Source organism: Drosophila simulans, chromosome 3R (assembly GCF_016746395.2).
Source record: "Drosophila simulans strain w501 chromosome 3R, Prin_Dsim_3.1, whole genome shotgun sequence".
Taxonomy (NCBI): Eukaryota; Metazoa; Arthropoda; class Insecta; order Diptera; family Drosophilidae; genus Drosophila; species Drosophila simulans.
The window spans coordinates 16,056,323-16,071,463 of NC_052523.2; the positions used below are offsets into that span (position 1 = coordinate 16,056,323).

The 15,141-nt window shown below is 45.1% G+C and overlaps 8 protein-coding genes across 8 annotated transcripts; 4 read left to right on the forward strand and 4 right to left on the reverse strand.

The window, feature by feature from the left end:
• The first annotated feature begins 1,919 nt into the window (after nucleotides 1–1,919).
• On the forward strand, nucleotides 1,920–2,706 carry LOC6728691. The gene is made up of 2 exons (XM_002103991.4): nucleotides 1,920–2,077; nucleotides 2,142–2,706. Exons 1-2 carry the CDS (start codon nucleotides 1,987–1,989, stop codon nucleotides 2,567–2,569), a joined length of 519 nt encoding a protein of 172 aa, XP_002104027.1. The 5' UTR covers nucleotides 1,920–1,986; the 3' UTR covers nucleotides 2,570–2,706.
• Nucleotides 2,707–3,721: 1,015 nt separating this feature from the next.
• On the reverse strand, nucleotides 3,722–4,994 carry LOC6728692 (NPC intracellular cholesterol transporter 2 homolog a). Its single transcript, XM_002103992.4, has 3 exons — nucleotides 4,603–4,994; nucleotides 4,202–4,309; nucleotides 3,722–4,145 (listed from the first exon to the last, which is right to left on the reverse strand). The coding sequence occupies exons 1-3, from the start codon at nucleotides 4,853–4,855 to the stop codon at nucleotides 3,814–3,816; spliced, it is 693 nt and encodes a 230-aa protein (XP_002104028.2). The 5' UTR covers nucleotides 4,856–4,994; the 3' UTR covers nucleotides 3,722–3,813.
• Nucleotides 4,995–5,007: 13 nt separating this feature from the next.
• Nucleotides 5,008–6,562, forward strand: LOC6728693 (E3 ubiquitin-protein ligase FANCL). The gene is made up of 3 exons (XM_002103993.4): nucleotides 5,008–5,372; nucleotides 5,430–6,425; nucleotides 6,483–6,562. The coding sequence occupies exons 1-3, from the start codon at nucleotides 5,262–5,264 to the stop codon at nucleotides 6,519–6,521; spliced, it is 1,146 nt and encodes a 381-aa protein (XP_002104029.2). The 5' UTR covers nucleotides 5,008–5,261; the 3' UTR covers nucleotides 6,522–6,562.
• On the reverse strand, nucleotides 6,552–8,924 carry LOC6728694 (protein cereblon). The gene is made up of 5 exons (XM_002103994.4): nucleotides 8,766–8,924; nucleotides 8,406–8,693; nucleotides 7,702–8,344; nucleotides 7,139–7,641; nucleotides 6,552–7,069 (listed from the first exon to the last, which is right to left on the reverse strand). The coding sequence occupies exons 1-5, from the start codon at nucleotides 8,785–8,787 to the stop codon at nucleotides 6,762–6,764; spliced, it is 1,764 nt and encodes a 587-aa protein (XP_002104030.1). The 5' UTR covers nucleotides 8,788–8,924; the 3' UTR covers nucleotides 6,552–6,761.
• Nucleotides 8,925–9,272: 348 nt separating this feature from the next.
• On the forward strand, nucleotides 9,273–10,856 carry LOC6728695. Its single transcript, XM_002103995.4, has 3 exons — nucleotides 9,273–9,687; nucleotides 10,152–10,254; nucleotides 10,326–10,856. Exons 1-3 carry the CDS (start codon nucleotides 9,556–9,558, stop codon nucleotides 10,712–10,714), a joined length of 624 nt encoding a protein of 207 aa, XP_002104031.2. The 5' UTR covers nucleotides 9,273–9,555; the 3' UTR covers nucleotides 10,715–10,856.
• LOC6728696 (dimethyladenosine transferase 2, mitochondrial) lies at nucleotides 10,846–12,534 on the reverse strand. Its single transcript, XM_002103996.4, has 4 exons — nucleotides 11,953–12,534; nucleotides 11,760–11,899; nucleotides 11,382–11,698; nucleotides 10,846–11,328 (listed from the first exon to the last, which is right to left on the reverse strand). Exons 1-4 carry the CDS (start codon nucleotides 12,431–12,433, stop codon nucleotides 10,893–10,895), a joined length of 1,374 nt encoding a protein of 457 aa, XP_002104032.1. The 5' UTR covers nucleotides 12,434–12,534; the 3' UTR covers nucleotides 10,846–10,892.
• Nucleotides 12,535–12,560: 26 nt separating this feature from the next.
• On the forward strand, nucleotides 12,561–13,507 carry LOC6728697 (protein NDUFAF4 homolog). The gene is made up of 4 exons (XM_002103997.4): nucleotides 12,561–12,830; nucleotides 12,884–12,975; nucleotides 13,042–13,288; nucleotides 13,348–13,507. The coding sequence occupies exons 1-4, from the start codon at nucleotides 12,686–12,688 to the stop codon at nucleotides 13,473–13,475; spliced, it is 612 nt and encodes a 203-aa protein (XP_002104033.1). The 5' UTR covers nucleotides 12,561–12,685; the 3' UTR covers nucleotides 13,476–13,507.
• On the reverse strand, nucleotides 13,490–14,918 carry LOC6728698 (WD repeat-containing protein 61). Its single transcript, XM_002103998.4, has 5 exons — nucleotides 14,765–14,918; nucleotides 14,416–14,710; nucleotides 14,106–14,344; nucleotides 13,861–14,048; nucleotides 13,490–13,798 (listed from the first exon to the last, which is right to left on the reverse strand). Exons 1-5 carry the CDS (start codon nucleotides 14,765–14,767, stop codon nucleotides 13,525–13,527), a joined length of 999 nt encoding a protein of 332 aa, XP_002104034.1. The 5' UTR covers nucleotides 14,768–14,918; the 3' UTR covers nucleotides 13,490–13,524.
• Nucleotides 14,919–15,141: the final 223 nt, after the last annotated feature.

Here is a 15,141-nt window from a genome sequence, read left to right on the forward strand (position 1 = left end):
TAGTCGGAGCTACACCCTTTTGCGTTAGGGTTGCTCTGACCAATGCTGCCCATTAGCCTCATTTCGAGAAAAAATAACTTTGTTTAAAGCAATGCCAAAAATAGTTCTATAAAGCATTATAAACATATTTCAAGTACATAGACAAACATTTAAATTAAAATTAAATACTATGTGGCATTGGCAGCACTGGCTTTGACCCCATTGGCAGCACCTGTTGAGGGGTAAAAAGGACACGGGTTCATGGGCAATTGGGCGTGAGTGGCCTTTTGGGAAAATTCCTTTATTAATTGACAGCACACGGCAGCAGCTCCAAAAATGTAATGAAAAATTAACAACACGAAAATCAAATTGCCGCCTAATTGAGACACAATGGCCGCGCCAGTTTGTCAGTTTGTCGTTCGGTATTGAATTACGTGCAAACAAATATCAAATTGAAATAGAATAGACATCCGGATGACGGGCAACGGGAGTTGCCAGGGGGAAAGGCCACAGGATTGGCGTGACAAATTGTTTGGCTTTGGCGCTGGCATTTAATGTCTGGCTTGATTTGACAAATTAATTGAGTTACCGCGGCAGCGTGCTTTTCAGGGCGGGGCTAGTGATAGCCAGTAACTAACCAGTCTATTCAAAAATGAAAGCTCAGTGAACCCCATGTGGCCAAGTCAAAAAGTGTTGCCTACTTTTCGTCTCGAAATAATCAATAATCAATGTCTTAACCCCCCCACACACACACACATAAGCATTATTGATATAAAAGGGCACATCAAAGATAAGCTGAGCATCCGTAAAATACATTTGGGAATATGCAAAAATGGAGATTACCCAAAAGTGCAAACGGAAGTCGAGGCAAGTGGAAATGTTTGCCTGCAAAAGTATTCGGGTATCAGATTTTCCGGCCCAGATAATTGCATTAGATGCCACCGAAAATAGAATCCCGGAATCAATGTATCAGGACTGAGGACTCCGGTTGATGCTAATCAAATATTGCGGTTCCCTAAGATCCATTTCGGGCTATATGTCGGGGATATTTTTTGTCGTGCCGGATTTTCCATTGCTTTGACATATTAAATAATGTCACAACAATTACATGTGCGGAGCAACGACAGTTTCTGGGTAAAAAGAAAAAAATACATTTGCCGGGGAGAAGGGTGGCAAGTTCAAAAGCATTTCGAGAAAATCTCATGCTGCGCTGCGGCTGTCCACATGGCAAGTCACCACCAACCGATGCGAAATGTTGCAAAATATCGGCGAGCGTGGATTGAGGAATAGAGAAGAACTTCCAAAACATAATGAATGTTTTAGCTACAGAACCGCTTGAGCGACCCTCGCTTCTTTTACCTTTGGAAAATTCGCCAACATTTGAGTTCCGGGTAGGTAGGATGGCGTCGTGGAGGGGGAGTTATCTTTTCCAGCTTACTTGCGTCCGTTTCCTTTATACTCGCACATTTTCCTGCCCCGCAGAAGTTCCATTGTCAGTGGCTTTGGCCGAGGCACAAATGTCTGTGGGTTTTCCATTGCCATCAGGGGCTTAGTGGCCTGCCTGCGGAGTGCTCAGGGATTTATTTTGGCACTGCCTTTGTGCTCCCGGAGCCCATGAACTCGGCGATAAAGTGATAAAATTCAGCAAAACGTTTTCATAATTTTCCGATCCATTCGCAGGGGCCAGTGATTGCAGATGTAATGCTGTGAATTGATTGGGAAAATCTTCATTTGATTAGATACAATTATTTATAAAGTATATGTTTATTAAGTAATTGGTACCAATTTGATTGAAATATTATGAAGTAATTGATTCAAATGTTAAATTTCGTAGGTACTAATTTTTAATGTTTTCCCATTTGAGTGCTATAGCATTCATCCAAAACAAGAAGTTACCGACCACGATTAGATAGTCCAAATCCGATCGCATTAGCCGAGATACAGCTCGGTTCTGGCTATAAAAACGATGTGGGCACCGTTGGCCGAAAGCAATTCGCATTGAGAAACATGGAAGTCAAGGTGTTGGTTCTGATCTCCCTGGGATTACTATCGCTGGCTGAGGCTCAGCAGGAGCATCCGGCGACGTCTGTGAAGAAGTGTAAGTACATTTTCTAAACAAACACCACAGTACCCATAATACAACACAATATAACACTAATTAGGTTCCGGAAGTAAGCCCTTTCCGCTCGAGGTGCGTGTCCACAACTGCGTTACTCCACCCTGCCAGATTGTGAAGGGAAGTACCCAGAAGTTCGAGATCGATTTCGCCGTGGACAAGTACATCACCCAGCTGACGACCTTGGTAAAGGCCACCACACTCGGAATCATCACGGTGCCATATGAACTGCCTGCGGATGTGGCTGCCGTGTGCCCGAATCTCCAGTACGGCGCCTATTGCCCGCTGTATCCCACCGAGGATGTCTCCTATTTGTTCAGCTTTCCCATCGGCGAATATCCCGAGATCGGCGTGAAGATCGAGATCTATCTGGTGGATCAGGACAATGAGATTGCCACGTGCTTCGTGTGCGATATTAAGGTGGTCAAGGGCAACGGCGGCAATACGGTCTATGAGCTGGACTATCTCAACTAAAGTTGGGCCTAGTTAATTCATCAATTGGTTTAAATTACTGTGATATAGCATTCTTTATTTTCCAAAATCCATCGCTGAGCTCCCCCAGCGTTGTCTCATGAATATTTAATAAAATTTTAAAAGCTTTACCTCCCACATATGAGGGTTGTTTCCCTAAGTAGATCTCTCAGCTCTCAGAGTAAAGCGGAAACCCACTTTGTAGTCTGGCACTTCGAAGACTCATTTTACAATGGCGCTATCTGCACACGCTGCCATCAAGGTGTAAAACTCGAGTGGGCGAAAAGCTATAATCGAATCAAATATTAATTCGCAAATCTTACGCCTGATTACCCTAGGACACCTGGTCGTGTCCAATCAGAAGGAGATGGAGGGAAATGTACCCGGTTATCAATGACCATTTTTGAAAACCCGGCAACCTAACTATACTATCAGATTTATTTTCAACGTATGTAGACACTGTAAACAATTGACTCACCTTTTAGAAGGTTTATAAAGTTTGAAAACTGGAAATGAAATTTTGGAAATGACAAAAATCTTCTAAAATAGTATATTTTCTTTATCTTTAATGTTTAACAGGAATAGGAACGCACCTTTTTTAACTAAAATTCTATTTAATCTGGCATCTGGAAATAAACTTTCATAAGTCGTTCTATAGTGCACTGAAATTTAATACAATGATTTATATGGCTTTTCAGCAATTCAGTAGAGTACGTCTTCAAAAGTAGGCCCATAAATCATGTTTGCAAATGATAGGCTTCATTGGAAACACTTCTCATTATGATTTAATCTGATGGTAATCACTATCATAGTTATATTTTTTTAACTCAGATTTTCTCCGAGTGTACGGTTGCACCCAGCAAGACGTTAATCGCCTTATCACGCAGGAGAGCCCAACTTTTGGCCATATGGTTAATGCGATCTACGGCGGTCAATAAATGATTATCACGACGATTTTATTAGCCAATTCTGCCACTGAATCAGTGGAAATAAATTACTGGACTTTCGGTGCAAAACGCAACGTCACAGATGACTGTATATAAATAAACACGCTTGAATATCTAATCGTCGGGGCCCAGAAACGTGTTAATCTGTAGCCTGATTGTGCACTGGGTACACTGGAATCCGTGACGTAGCCAAGGTAAACAAATGGTCTTATCATTGCAAGAGTTTTGTGGTTTATTATTTGGCAAACAAGTGGAAATATTCAGTCGGCCGAAACGGCTGGAGTTGCGTACATCGTCGGCTTAAAGGGGGTTCGTCCAGTCCAACAGATATCCGTCCATCTGTGCTGCAGTGGCTCCCTTCCGGATTTTACAGCTCACGACGAAACAGGTGATCGCTTCGTTCTGGGCATCGTTCAACGTGACCGTGACATCCGCCGTGATTTCCGGGAACGAGGGCTCCACGTAGAAGTTGAACTGGTACGTGACATCCTCGTCCTTGTCGATGGGACAGATGGCACCGTACAGGAGATTGCGGCACACGTCGGACACTTCATCGGGCAGGACATATGGCAGATTCATGCCCAACACCTTTGCCGTTGTGGTGGCCGTGATGCTCTTGATATTGTTGTTATCTGCAAGAGATCGGGATGAGAGTCAAGTGGACAAGGATATAGATGGCCCAACTTACTGCCCAGGAAGTGCACCTCCATGACTGCTATGGTTCCTTTGTACACAACGCACGGCGGCTCCTCGCAATCCTTAATTTTCACATCCAGTGGAAACGGCTTATTTTTGCCTGAAAGGAAACATGTTCTCGTAGAATCAAAAGGTGAGCTCAAAAGTAGGCTATGTTTTTTTCCTAAGAGATTAGCTGTTTGTTGATAAGCCATATCAACCTGGCCAACAGATACACGTTAGGACTTTAAATTTCTCTCAAACGTATTTTTGGCAATAGTTTTCGAGACAAAGTCTGCGAAGTGAATCATCGTCATGGAATTCCGTTAGAAACTTGAATCCACTTTAACAAATTGGTCTATTTAAAATCTTTGATGTTTTTCCAACAAAATAAAAGAGTTTTTAGCTACTTACACTGCTGGACATTGGTGGCACTGACTGTGGCCAGAATGAGAGCCAAAGTTACAACGATTCGCAGCATTTTTCTGGATGGAAACTCTTTTAATCTTACTTCTGAAGAATACAATATACAATGAGTACGCGCGCACGCAGATGACAATCGTGAGTGGAATCGTTGGGGCTGGTGGAGAACCTTAAATAGCCCCGTGTTCGAACGATGACCAACGCCTGGAGAGAGCAGTTTATCAAAATCGGTGGCTATTGCCATTGATACGGGGCCGCCACGCAGGTGTTACAAAAGAAAACCACTGTGGCCTGCAGGTGTTGCGCTCTGACGAAGAGCAAACAATGCCGATTCGAATCAGTAAATAACGTAAATTTGGCTGATAAGTAGGGAGAGGCTGAACTACAATGTTGCCGGCTATACCTAGTAAACAAAGCAGCCAAAGGGTGAATATGTAAACAAGGCGGAATATTGCCTCGAAGGGTTAATCAATATATAATTTAAAGTTTGGTCAAACAATCAAATTTAAATAACGCCGCCGATTAATTTTCTATCGATCGTGATTGAAGACTTCGTGTCATCGAAGACTGCACATCGCTAACTATGGCCGTTCAAAACATAAAATGTAAACAAAAGTCATTCAAGCGCAATCTGACCAAAATCAAATATAATGGAAAGTAACGAAGATGTAGAGGGCCTTCTGTGTCAAAAGTATCCTGGTCTGGAAGCGGAACTTCAGCCAAGTGGAGCGTGCATCATCAGAGGAGTTTTGGGCAGTGAGGTAAGTTTTCCGCATTTAAATTCTTCCCGCCAAACTAATAATAATTTTGTAATTAAGGATACCTGGCGCCGCCTTAAACTGTATCTGCCACACCACCCAGCTCTACATGGCTTCCAGCTCTACGTCCAGGAAAGTTTGGAGTACAAGCTATACACATCGACTAATCTCAAGTTACAGGACGATTGGCTGCTGGAGGAATTTCTGGACCATCTGCCAAAGATTCTTCCTGCCCAAGAAGCTCCAACAGTGTCAAAGGAACTAAGTCGGGTGGGGAACATATACTCCGATATCCTGGCCTTGTACAAGTCAAACGAGTACTGCCTGCAAGTGGACGAGACCTGTTCCATGATTCGATTCAGCGAATTCACCGACTTCGAGCAGCACTATCTGGAGCTTAAGATCCCGTCTCTTCTCTTGCTTGATCACAGTTTGCCCGACTGCGTATCGCTGGGTGAAATGCTGACCAAGAGTGCTGGAAACCTAGAGGAGGCCCTAAACCTCTTCCGCAAGCTTCTGGAGGATCTGCGTCCCTTCTACGACAACTTCATGGACATCGACGAGCTTTGTCATGTGCTGCAACCATCGCCCATCAGCAGCAAACATAAAACACGGCTGTTCCCTCTCAAGGATCGCGTCTACTTAAAGCTGACCATTGCGGATCCATTTGCCTGCATAGCATCCATGTCGCTGAAGATCATTGGGCCCACGGAAGAGGTGGCCCGCCTGCGCCACGTTCTCAGCGATGGTCTAAGTAACTGGGACTCCGAAGTGAACATTCACAAGAACCTACTGCGAATGTTCGACTTGTGCTACTTTCCCATGCCAGACTGGTCGGATGGCCCCAAGCTGGATGAAGAGGACAACGAGGAGCTGCGCTGTAACATTTGCTTTGCATATCGTCTGGATGGTGGCGAGGTGCCCCTCGTCTCCTGCGACAATGCCAAATGTGTGCTAAAGTGCCATGCCGCCTGTTTGGAGGAGTGGTTTAAGACTCTGATGGATGGCAAGACCTTTCTGGAGGTCTCCTTCGGCCAGTGTCCCTTCTGCAAGGCGGTAATGTTGCCTATTATTTTATCTATTGCAAATGTACAACTGCTTTATCTTTTTCAGAAGCTGTCCACCTCATTTGCGGCACTGTTAAATGATTGAAATTTGTAACCATAATATTAAACGCAATTATTTAAGAGTAACTTATGACAGAGGAGTTTTAGTTTCAAAGAATCGTAAATATCAATTAGGTGTACATCCACGCCATTAAACGCCGTGTGCTTTTGCTAAAAGTAGTTGTGAAACGAATTAAACAGGTCCCACCTGATGGACCCCATCATTCCCCTGACGACGCCAGCAGCAGAGTTGACATCTGAGAAATCGCTTCACAACGCGCCAGCCTCATTCCATATCGCTTGAGATCATCCGCAGCATATTCCGCACCACATAGGTGGTTCCATTGAAGGGCGAGTACTCGCTGGCTTTTCCAATCCGCACGCTGGAGCCGGACAAACCGAAGAACACATTGGGTGTTAGGTTGGGAAGCACGGCCTTGAACTCCCACCCGACGTGCTGGGCGCAGAACTTGCACAGAATGATGTGCCACTGATAGCCGGGGAACCAGCTAAACTTCGTGGACGGCTCGCCGCTGTAGCCGATGGCATGGGATATCACCCGGTACACGGTGTTTGTCTCGTGGATGTAGCCCTCTGTAAAGTAGTTACTGTTTCAGTGAATTCATTGCTAATAGAGGACATTGGACTCCTCATTATGCTTACCTGGATTGCAGTACTGCGTCTGCACACCGTGTTTGGACATGGCAAAGAGATCCGAGCAGAGGGCCAAGCTGCTATTGCAATATCGGCAGAAGAAGAGTGTCTCGTCCTTGAACGTGCTTTTGATCAATTGGAGGCGAGTGTTAACCGAGTCGGTGAGGAAGGTAAGCCGCATCATCTTCTCGGTCAGGTGGAGGTTACGCACCAACCAGAAGGACAACTGAATGGGGCATTTTGGCATTGTGTCTATCTTTTGGGACTCCAGCCTCTGGCGTGCTCGCTCCACAATTGAACCAAACGAGTACTCTTGGCAGGCATCAGATGGCCAGGTGGTAGTGCTTAGCTGGAACCTGCGATACTTGTCGCGCATCGAGGGGATATCCCGAAATCTGGCCATCGAGCCCATGTCAACAGACTGAAGCGGTTCGGGCAGGAAATACTCGGGTAATATTTTGACATTGCTGAAGCATTTGTTAGTTGGATTGCGAGCAATGTACTGCGGTGACCTGAAAAGATTTGGGATTAATCATGGAGAATTTAAGGTGATCCGAAGAGTCAAAACTCACCCTTTTATATCATCGCAGTTGATTACAATGCGCTGCAGTGCTCGTGATTTGTAGAACACCAACCCTCGGCCGCTTTCGCCCCTTTCGTAGATCTGGCACGTGACCCCATACAACTTGTGTGGGTTGTCCTCCGGCGGCTGCAAACGCGGAAAGCTTACGCCGAAGATCAGGCCGTCTAGACCGGGCATATCGTCGTCAAACATTTGGCCGTCGATCATGAAGGGAAGCACCTCGCCGGGAAAGAGGATGTGGTGGTGCAAGAAGATGAGCATGTGGTGGACGCTGCCCACCTCCAAGTAGTCCACTCCGGGCACGCGACTCAAATGATTGCCGAAGTATGAATGCTCCGCTGGCAGATTGGTGTCAAAGCCAATGTCGATTGGTGGTAGAGGTGGCTGCTGTGGCGGTGGATCATCGGGCTCCTCGGCAGCCTCCTCCTGGCTCGTTTCCTCGCTTGTGCGACTGCGTCGTCGCTCCTGGCTAAAGACCATGCTACGCACTCGCTGTAGGAAGTTGTCCCCACTGAGCAGTGCAGCGATTCCGCCATCCCGATTGCGGGCTTGCGAGACCATCATGTCTACGGCGGAGCGCAGTCGGTTCTGGGGAATCATCCAATTTGGCAGGCCCTGGACATCGGAATCATCTGGAAAGGGAAACGCAAGTTAAGTGGGAATGTGCAACACAACGATTGTAAGCCGACTAACCTTCACTTCCTGGACTCTCCAGAGACATGTCACTGCTGGGATGACTGCCCTCGCTTGCTGTGTCATCCTGCAAAACGTCCTCTACCATGGCCTCCGGTGCATCTCCTCCCTCACCAACGATGGCCAGTGGATCGTGGAAGGCATATTCTGCCGGCGGTGACGGCTCGTCGGGCATTGCATCGTTCCAAGCCTGCTCTATCGCGTCAACCTGACGATCCTGGAGCCCCTGGGACTGTGACTGGTCCTCCAATTGCACATCTTCATTTCGTGCTTGCACAGAATTGATTTCTGCGCAGTTTCATATGGTGAACATATGTTATTGGGAACATTTGGCGAGTGTTATGATGCTGCCACACCCACCTGAGTTCTCCTCTTCGTCCATTTGAGCCGTACAGTGTTTTTTGTAGCTTCGTTTTGCAGGTGAATTATATATATATTTATTTAGTTTTTATTTTGACAAAGGAAAATAAGAGATGGGAGCTCTTCGATAGTTAGCGATTGGATAATTGTATAACCAGTGTTGATAATGGCAAAATTTTGAAAATGTTCGGTGGTTGGGCGCAAAAATAGACTTGTACTGTTTATCGTTCTATATAACAAATTATTCAATTTTAAATTTTAATTTCTGATACACTTAGTAATTTGGTATTCCAACACACATAAGAAGACAATATAACTAAGCATTACTCAACAAGGAGTTTTTAATCCAGTATTTCAAAGCCGACGTAAGTGTGCAGATATTTTTTTTTAATTTTATTCCTTTCTCTTGGCTTTCACTTATGTAAATTAATAAAATCAGACAGTTATTTTTTTAACTCATCGATAGAAATAGCTGAGCATTGATCTTTGAGCATCACTAGCCAGAGCGGATGTAATCGGGAGAGCAATCTCAATTGAAACTGGCCCTTATTGGACTAAGTTTTGATTTCACTTTGTTTTGCTTTTCTGGTTATTCGCACTAAACTTCCAATTGGAATATTGGAATATTTCTTAGCGAGAAAATAAAGTAAACGTAAAACCATAACATAACTGCGCCCAACTAAGATCGTTATCGTTATCGAAGATCTTCGTTTCCCATTGATTAAGATTAAGTCAAGATTGGCCAGGCTCATTCTTGTTTGAATTGCCGTGAGTATCACATGAACAAGTGATGAAGCGAACAATGATCAATCCCCAACTTTTGCTGATCGCCGCGCTTATTGCGCTTATTGGGAAAGTGGCACGCGCTCAAATCGCCTTTGTTGAGGATCAAGACATTGATAAGAAGAAGGCCAACCTTGCGGTAAGCTGCAGCCAGACACAATCCACATTTGTGATAAGAAACGCCAAATTGGAAGAGAAAACCCAGCCGGAACTGGGCAACATCTTTCGCCGAATACCCTTCCTAATCAGAAGTTGAAGTCGTTGGAGTCCAATTACGAATTTTGTGTTGTGACCAATGTTCAAAAACTTTTCATGATTGCTCTGATTTTGAAACTAGCTTAAAGTTTCAGCTAAGTAATTATAATAAAAGACTTTTAATTATATGGATGCTGTGAACGTGATTTGAACTCCTTTCGTTAAAAAGATTTACATTTACATTTATTTTATCAGAGTGCTAGACTTTGAGAGTTTCAAACTTTTTAACTTCTAAATTCAAAGTGAATTTCAAAATACGGCGACTGTTTTGGTAGTGTATGCAAGCCCCATTGGGAATAATCAATCAGATCCATGCCTCACACCTCTCCGCTTTCCCCTCATCCACAGGGTCGCAAGCCACTTTATTCGCCAGCCCGATGCCCCAAGCACCAGCTTCTTTATCCGGGGGACCAGCAGAATCAGAACGACTGGGTCTGCGACTGCGCGCCAGGTGAGCGGTCATAATGGAGCTACCATGGCGATGACATAATAATCTGCGTATGGGTACTTCCCCTTCGACAGCCACACTGTATTACCCAGAGACAGATGGCTGCTATCCGGCCTACCGACAGGGACCCTGTGAGGCTGGACAGATTCTGGTGCTCTACAAGGAGGAGATCATCCCGAAGTGCGTCCGGAATCCATGTAACAGGGACGGACACTTTATGATTCGCGACACATGCTATGAGTTCGGAAACACAAAGAAGGAAGAAAACCCGTGTCCTTACCAGGAGGCTTCCTTTGTACTTGGCGTGAATCCCACCAACTTGATGGTGGACTGTGTGAAGCTGTCCGTTCACCTGGAGACGCGTATTTCAGACACGGAGCAGGCTCCGCCGGAATACTACGTCGATTTGGCCGAGAAGTGCGCCCGCGGCAGTCGCCTAATGGCTCAGAGAAAGTGTCCTTAAAGGATTTTAACATTACGTTACAAATTATGTGCTTAAATGTATTGTGTTCTGTTTGGTGCTGTAGAACCCAGTGAAGAATAACGAATTTGATCCATGTTTATAACAGATATAATATGATTACATACCATTTCTCAAAATGAAAGCAATTCTTTATTTTTCATGCAAACGCGAAAGGATATTATGTACAACTAGGAACTGCCTTCCTGCGCCTCTTGGCGGGAGTGGTGGCGGGTTCAGGGCTTTCTTCTTCGATAATTTCATCTGCTTCGGCATCATCCTCCTCTGGCAACGTGACGCCATCCTCTAGGTTTTGTTCGTCATTGGCTGTCTCCAGCTTGAGCAGCGCATTTTCCAGCGAGGCGAGGAAAGAGCTCTCGCCGTACTCCGGCCACTGACGAAACTGACTAAATAGCGTCAGCATCTGACTGGGCAGAAGATCTCCGAACTGTGTGTAGATGTTGATGCCGGGATAGTAGTTTCTGGTGCTCATTGTAGTACTGCGGCACGAGTACTGTGGCAGTTTCTTGGGCAATTCATCTGGATAGATGGGTGTCACGGACTCGGGGGACTGCGGATTGATGATAAGACGAGGTCCACAGCCGGGAACCCACTTCCTGCACAAATAATTGAATTTATAAAAAAATCCTTGGTTGATTGTGTTACCTACTCTAAATTTGGTATTATTCTGTTTCGTCGGCTCACATAGTTCTGCTTAATGAAGAACCAGAGAGCGGGTAGATCCTGAGACTGGCACAGCTCATGAAGATTGCGGCGCGGAGTGAATTTCACCAAGTATAAATACTCCGGATTGATGGACTGCACCTTACCCAACTTGCTACTCTTGGTGGGGCTATAGGCCGTCTGCTGAGGTAGAAAATCCTCGCGCGGCACCTTGGCTATGAACTTGTGCTCAAACAGAATTTGGAACAGTACGCTGGTCGATCGGTAAATGAGGTAGCCAATCTCGTTGTTGCAGGTGAGATGCTAACGGATGGAAATGAGTAATATAAGCGTGTTATATTTCAGAGATAATAAGCTTATTTACTATGTATATGGGTGGCGGCATGGCCAGGATCATCTCACAGCGTCCAAGGTTGAAAAGGCTGGTCTGAAATATGAGAGAGTTGATCAAGTGCTTGAAGAATGGATAGGAGCCCACAGCGCCGAAGACTAGCATGTTGATATCTACGGAAAAAAAATAGGTTAGAGGATATATTGAATAACCAACATGGGCTTACCATCTGTAAACGCTTTCTGGGGCACATCACTCAGGAGATCCGCCACCCTGGAGCCACCGTCCATTTTGTCCATGTACACCAACTTCCACAGGTTCACAAAGTCTCCTTGGCGCACCTTCACACGTTCCGGATATAGCGTGTGTAGCTCCTGGATTTTGGGCATAAAGTGATCCATGCTCTCAAGCAGAATGATGCGTCGAAACTGGGATTCTCTGTCCAAAAGATGCCGGGTAAAGTACCCAGGACCGGAATTGAGTTCCATCACGGTATCGCAACCGGAGCTCTGGAAATGGGGCTCCAGGTACTGGCTAATCCTTGCAGCAGCCTTCGAATTTGCAATGTACATGTGTGTGGGAACCTTTCGCTTCCGGTTGAGCAGTTTCTCGGGGAACTCGGCGCTGTAGCGAGTCACCAGTTCCTTTCTGGCCTTGGTGGTATAGTTGGCCCGGCTCAACGACCAACTGCATCGCAGAGGCAGCATTTCCTAAGTTTTTTTAACAAATTGAAACTGAAGAACTTTTCGTTTGTTTACAAGCAACAGCTGTGTATTGTTAACAACACTACCCGGTATTTGGCCAGTCAGCTGTTGCAAACCCGAATAACTTATCGATAGCATGACGAACAGCTGATTCGAAAACAAATAACAGCTGGCAATGCTTTTATAATTCTTTTGGTTTTACTCGATTTCACGTGAATTATTAGCAACATAAATAAAACTTAACTTATTTTTGGCATGGGTCAGGTGGTTTCAATGGTTGCCCGCAAGGCCAATCGCTTCAATGTCGAGAATCGTGCCCATCGCGTCCTCGAGCGCGAGAAGCCCACGCCGGCGCCCAAATTTGACTCGAATTTGAGAGACATGGAGCGCACCTTGGAATGTAAGTAAAATTAAACATCCTTCGGGTGTAATGTTTGATTTCCCCCATTGCAGTGGATCCCAAGTTCGTGGACAAGCTCAATATGAAAGACTCCAGCTTGGACGGGCGATTGAAAGACGTTTATGTAACCTCGCAGGATCGATTTGTGGGTTAATACTTTAGAAGGCAATTTCGATCAATACTAATTTGGAATCTGCTATATGTTCCCTAGATCAAGCGAGTGCAGGAGCGCCAGGCAGCTGAGGCGGCGGCGGACAAAGTGGAACAGCGACCACTGCCCCTGGAACGCCAAACGCCGGATGATTTCGAGTACGGATATCTGGAGCCCAACCGAATCAGCCCCGGTCATTGCACACTGCGCCAGGCGCTTAAGTTCATCAATGACCACCAGTTGGATCCGGAATCCTGGCCAGCCAAGAAGATAGCCAATGAATACAAGCTAAAGGAGCCTCTAGTTGGTAAGCCTAACAGAAAGTATGTTCTCAGAATACATCAGACTAACATTCGCCCTTTTTAGAAAACATACTGCACTACTTTAAAACCTTTAATATGTATATACCCGACCAGAAGTACAAAGACACGATGCTAACTCAAGCCACGCAGCCCCTTCTGCGGGTTAAATCGAGCTCGGAGGGTAATCCGTAAATAAATCACTCTTGTTCTTTGTTTTAAATCTACGCTCTATTGTACGAAATTAAACAATGGCATTGGGAGGACAGTAGTATATGTTCAGGGACTTGTCCTCAGAAGCAGAGGCCACCTTGTCGTTTCCGGGGCTATAACGGACGCCCCACACCTGATCTGTGTGCTCGGCGAACGTGTGCAGGCACTTGCGCTCCGAGGTGTCCCATATTTTCACGCTGTTATCACTGGAGGAGCTGGCAAAGTGTTTGCCATCCTCGGAGAAGGCCACGCACAGCACCCAAGAGGCGTGCCCAGATAGGGTGCCCACAACGTCCGAGTGGGTTCTAAATAGAATAGATAAATAGGTAGTAGTGCACGAAAATGTCATAGGTGTTAAGCCACTTACACATCATAAAGCTTCATGTGACCATCATCTGAGGCAGTGAGCAGCAGCTCCGAGTTGGGAGAAAAGCAAAGGCTACGCACTGGCATGGCGTGTCCTTCCAATGTTTGCACTACCTTGCCTGCGGCCACATCGAAAATGGTAATGATACCATCGATGGCTCCACTGGCAATGTACTTGCCATCGGGACTCTACAATAATATAGCTATAGGTTTCTTAGAATGGGTTATTTACCAGGTAAAGCTTACGTAGGCAATGCTAAGCGTGTATTTGCCGTTTTGGGCATCTAATGTCTGCTCTGCTTTTCCGGTCTCCACATTGTACATGGAAATTTTGCCGTCGTTCAATCCGGATATCACATATTTGTTGCAGGGTGAAAATTGCACCGTCCAGAGATCAACAGGCCCAAAGTTCAGCAAGTGTTTCTTGTGGCCCGAACGGGCATCCCACAAACACATCGTGGAGTCCAGAGAACTACTGGCAATGGCTAAAAGGAAGGCGGCAACATCAATAGATGTCCATTTTTCTATCTCCCAAGTACAGAATCTTTCAACTTACTCTGTCCATCGGAACTGACGGCCACTGAAACAACTCCCAGGGCATGTCCCTTTAGTTTGTGGCGCAACTTTAGGGTGTTGTCCTCCTGCAGGTCCCACACCTTTACCAAGTCATCCAGTCCGCCGGTGACTAAGAAATCCTTCGGGCGCGCCTCCTTCTTGTCGAAATCAAAGGGGTTCTCCTCCTCGGGCTCCATGCCGGCGTCATCCGGATCTGAGGCCGCAGTGTCGCGTCCCCAGGTGCACGCCCACAGCGAACTGTCGTGCGCATTTTCCTCTTTATGAAGGACAGAAAACTAGCGGAAACATAGGGCTGTAAAAAAGGAACATTTTGTTATATATCTAATTACCATTTTTAAATTCCGGAATATTGTTTATTTTTCGCGAACGAGCAAACTCAGCTAATAAAATGAGCTGAATGATATCGATAACAATGTTTGACGTTAGAATAAGTGTTGAAAAGAGATGTTTACAGTGGGTCAAAACTGTATGCTGAATGTTTCACTGTGAATAAATTTAACATAGAATGTAATAAAATACTTTAAATAAATAAAAAGAAATTCTTAATTTCTAAATAATAAAAGAAATTGATTTGTTTCTATATTTTTCATCTGTAATAATATTAATAAAAAATATTTTATTTTAAAAATATTAAGTCTGTTTTTATACTTATTTATGTTTTAAATAATCATGGTATATATTGCATTAATTGAATTGCTTTTTATTG

Coding starts and splice junctions, on each gene's coding strand:
- LOC6728694 (XM_002103994.4), bottom strand. CDS start 8,787: ATGGACGAAGAGGAGAACTCAG. Junction 8,345..8,405: donor GGAGAGTCCAGGAAGTGAAG/GTTAGTCGGCTT, acceptor TTCCCTTTCCAG/ATGATTCCGATGTCCAGGGC. Junction 7,642..7,701: donor AACTGCGATGATATAAAAGG/GTGAGTTTTGAC, acceptor AAATCTTTTCAG/GTCACCGCAGTACATTGCTC.
- LOC6728695 (XM_002103995.4), top strand. CDS start 9,556: ATGAAGCGAACAATGATCAATCCCCAACTTTTGCTGATCGCCGCGCTT. Junction 9,688..10,151: donor AGAAGAAGGCCAACCTTGCG/GTAAGCTGCAGC, acceptor CCTCATCCACAG/GGTCGCAAGCCACTTTATTC. Junction 10,255..10,325: donor GGTCTGCGACTGCGCGCCAG/GTGAGCGGTCAT, acceptor CCCCTTCGACAG/CCACACTGTATTACCCAGAG.
- LOC6728696 (XM_002103996.4), bottom strand. CDS start 12,433: ATGCTGCCTCTGCGATGCAGTTGGTCGTTGAGCCGGGCCAACTATACC. Junction 11,900..11,952: donor CCAGAAAGCGTTTACAGATG/GTAAGCCCATGT, acceptor TTTTTTCCGTAG/ATATCAACATGCTAGTCTTC. Junction 11,699..11,759: donor TGCCGCCACCCATATACATA/GTAAATAAGCTT, acceptor TCCATCCGTTAG/CATCTCACCTGCAACAACGA.
- LOC6728691 (XM_002103991.4), top strand. CDS start 1,987: ATGGAAGTCAAGGTGTTGGTTCTGATCTCCCTGGGATTACTATCGCTG. Junction 2,078..2,141: donor GGCGACGTCTGTGAAGAAGT/GTAAGTACATTT, acceptor AACACTAATTAG/GTTCCGGAAGTAAGCCCTTT.
- LOC6728692 (XM_002103992.4), bottom strand. CDS start 4,855: ATGGCAATAGCCACCGATTTTGATAAACTGCTCTCTCCAGGCGTTGGT. Junction 4,310..4,602: donor TGCCACCAATGTCCAGCAGT/GTAAGTAGCTAA, acceptor GTTTCCTTTCAG/GCAAAAATAAGCCGTTTCCA. Junction 4,146..4,201: donor GGAGGTGCACTTCCTGGGCA/GTAAGTTGGGCC, acceptor GATCTCTTGCAG/ATAACAACAATATCAAGAGC.
- LOC6728697 (XM_002103997.4), top strand. CDS start 12,686: ATGGGTCAGGTGGTTTCAATGGTTGCCCGCAAGGCCAATCGCTTCAAT. Junction 12,831..12,883: donor CATGGAGCGCACCTTGGAAT/GTAAGTAAAATT, acceptor CCCCCATTGCAG/TGGATCCCAAGTTCGTGGAC. Junction 13,289..13,347: donor GCTAAAGGAGCCTCTAGTTG/GTAAGCCTAACA, acceptor CGCCCTTTTTAG/AAAACATACTGCACTACTTT.
- LOC6728698 (XM_002103998.4), bottom strand. Junction 14,049..14,105: donor ACACGCTTAGCATTGCCTAC/GTAAGCTTTACC, acceptor ATATTATTGTAG/AGTCCCGATGGCAAGTACAT. Junction 13,799..13,860: donor CACATGAAGCTTTATGATGT/GTAAGTGGCTTA, acceptor TATTCTATTTAG/AACCCACTCGGACGTTGTGG.
- LOC6728693 (XM_002103993.4), top strand. CDS start 5,262: ATGGAAAGTAACGAAGATGTAGAGGGCCTTCTGTGTCAAAAGTATCCT. Junction 5,373..5,429: donor GAGGAGTTTTGGGCAGTGAG/GTAAGTTTTCCG, acceptor TTTGTAATTAAG/GATACCTGGCGCCGCCTTAA. Junction 6,426..6,482: donor AGTGTCCCTTCTGCAAGGCG/GTAATGTTGCCT, acceptor TATCTTTTTCAG/AAGCTGTCCACCTCATTTGC.